Genomic DNA, 1630 nt, shown 5'->3' on the forward strand with positions numbered 1-1630 from the left:
AAACTAAATATTTAATTTGTAAGTTAAATATTTAGTTTATAAACTATGACATTTATAAATGTATGAATCATATGGTGAAAAACTGACTTTGAAAAATAAATCTGTTCTTTTTTTCTTATAAAAGTCTAAATAAAACAAAAATATTGGTGGTAATTTTTGACTGTGTAACGTTACAAATGACACCTCATACACATTACAACATATTCTGTGTAATTTTACCAGTAAGAGAATCAAACCAGCATGAATCCAGTCTTGGGTTAAACAGATAAAAGACTCACATCATTGATGAGCATGGAGGCGTTCTTTGCAGCCTGGAAGACTGGAGTGTCGCTGGTGTAACTGAAGTTACCTCGGTTTTTCTCAAATGAGGCTTTGTATAGTCTCTGTATAAAAATAAAAATAATAGAGGAGGATAAAATCAGAGCATGCTTCAATAAAATGTAGACTTTATTTTAACATAGAAGAGAATAAATGTATAAATTACCTCACTGTACAGAGCCTTGTTCTTATCAGCCAGCTGCAGCTCAGGAGTGTCCCACGCGTAACACCCGAAACCCTTCAACCATTCCAGGTCTTCTTTATATTTCACCTAAAAATAAACACATGAAAAGGGTTTAAGACAAATGCTCAGTAACACAGTATAAAACCATCTATCTGCTGGAACACAGGGATGAAAAGTACTCACGTTGCTGACGTTATTGTTGACCATRCTGCTGAAGAAGAACTCAGGACGGTCCGGGATGGACTTCCATGTTCCCAGAGAGTTGATGTACTTCTCTCTGTATTTCACCTGGGATACAGCAATGGAGAATAAAGAACACGAATGAGACTGAGCTTTAGTATTTGTGACTAAGATTCAGGCAACGGTTTAGCTCCAGACCTCACTGATGTCATCTGTGAACTTGCGGTGGCAGACGATGTCCAGAGCATCCTTGTCTGTGTGGTAGTGGCCCTTGGAAAGCTCAAACGTCTCCTTGTAGCGCAGCTGAATACAACAAATGTTTTTTTAAATGCGAGACTCAGCAAACTTGATTAAATATATTAGTATATACCATTTTTTAAACCCATTCATTGCCACCCAAACATAAATCCATATTTAATGCAATAGGCTGTTTTTATATTCTTGTTCATGAACAAAAAATGACAGGAAGTCACTGATATACATAACTTTTTTACTGTACATAGACAGTCTAAAGTTTTCAGTTTCAAGTTTTTTTAAGGTTGATTTTATTTATTTTATTTATTGGGAATACTTACATCGCTGGACTGCAGGTAGGCTTTCTTGGAGCGGATCAGGAGAGGTGTGTCAGCAATGGCAGTGTACCTGTGCTTCATCTTCTCATACTGCTCTTTGTATTTGTTCTAAGGAGAGTAAAAAGGTTACATAAAGCATTAAAGTGTTTAACAGGAGAATAATGTCAATGTTAATTTTATTTATACAGCACATAAAAACAACAGAATTTGGCCAAAGAGCTTCACAATTCAGCCAAATGAATAAAACAACAGAGCAACACATAAATGTAGACAATAAAATCAATTTAAAATACAGAAAAACATTAAAAACATTATCTTTAAAAGAATCTCAAACTCTACCAGAATGAAAGGCCAGGGAGTAAAAGTGAGTTTTAAG

General features: G+C 35.1%; 1 protein-coding gene across 1 annotated transcript in view; it reads right to left on the reverse strand.

Moving 5' to 3' along the window:
- The window catches only part of LOC106531518 (nebulin), a gene marked incomplete at its 3' end in the record, with an annotated part of 76783 nt that overhangs the window by 7415 nt on the left and 67738 nt on the right, over positions 1-1630 (reverse strand). The window contains 5 exon segments of the mRNA XM_014027397.1: positions 279-383; positions 485-589; positions 686-790; positions 881-985; positions 1258-1362. Of these exon segments, the coding sequence (XP_013882851.1) occupies positions 279-383; positions 485-589; positions 686-790; positions 881-985; positions 1258-1362 (525 nt within the window).

This window comes from Austrofundulus limnaeus, unplaced genomic scaffold, assembly GCF_001266775.1.
Source record: "Austrofundulus limnaeus strain Quisiro unplaced genomic scaffold, Austrofundulus_limnaeus-1.0 Scaffold646, whole genome shotgun sequence".
Classification (NCBI taxonomy): Eukaryota; Metazoa; Chordata; class Actinopteri; order Cyprinodontiformes; family Rivulidae; genus Austrofundulus; species Austrofundulus limnaeus.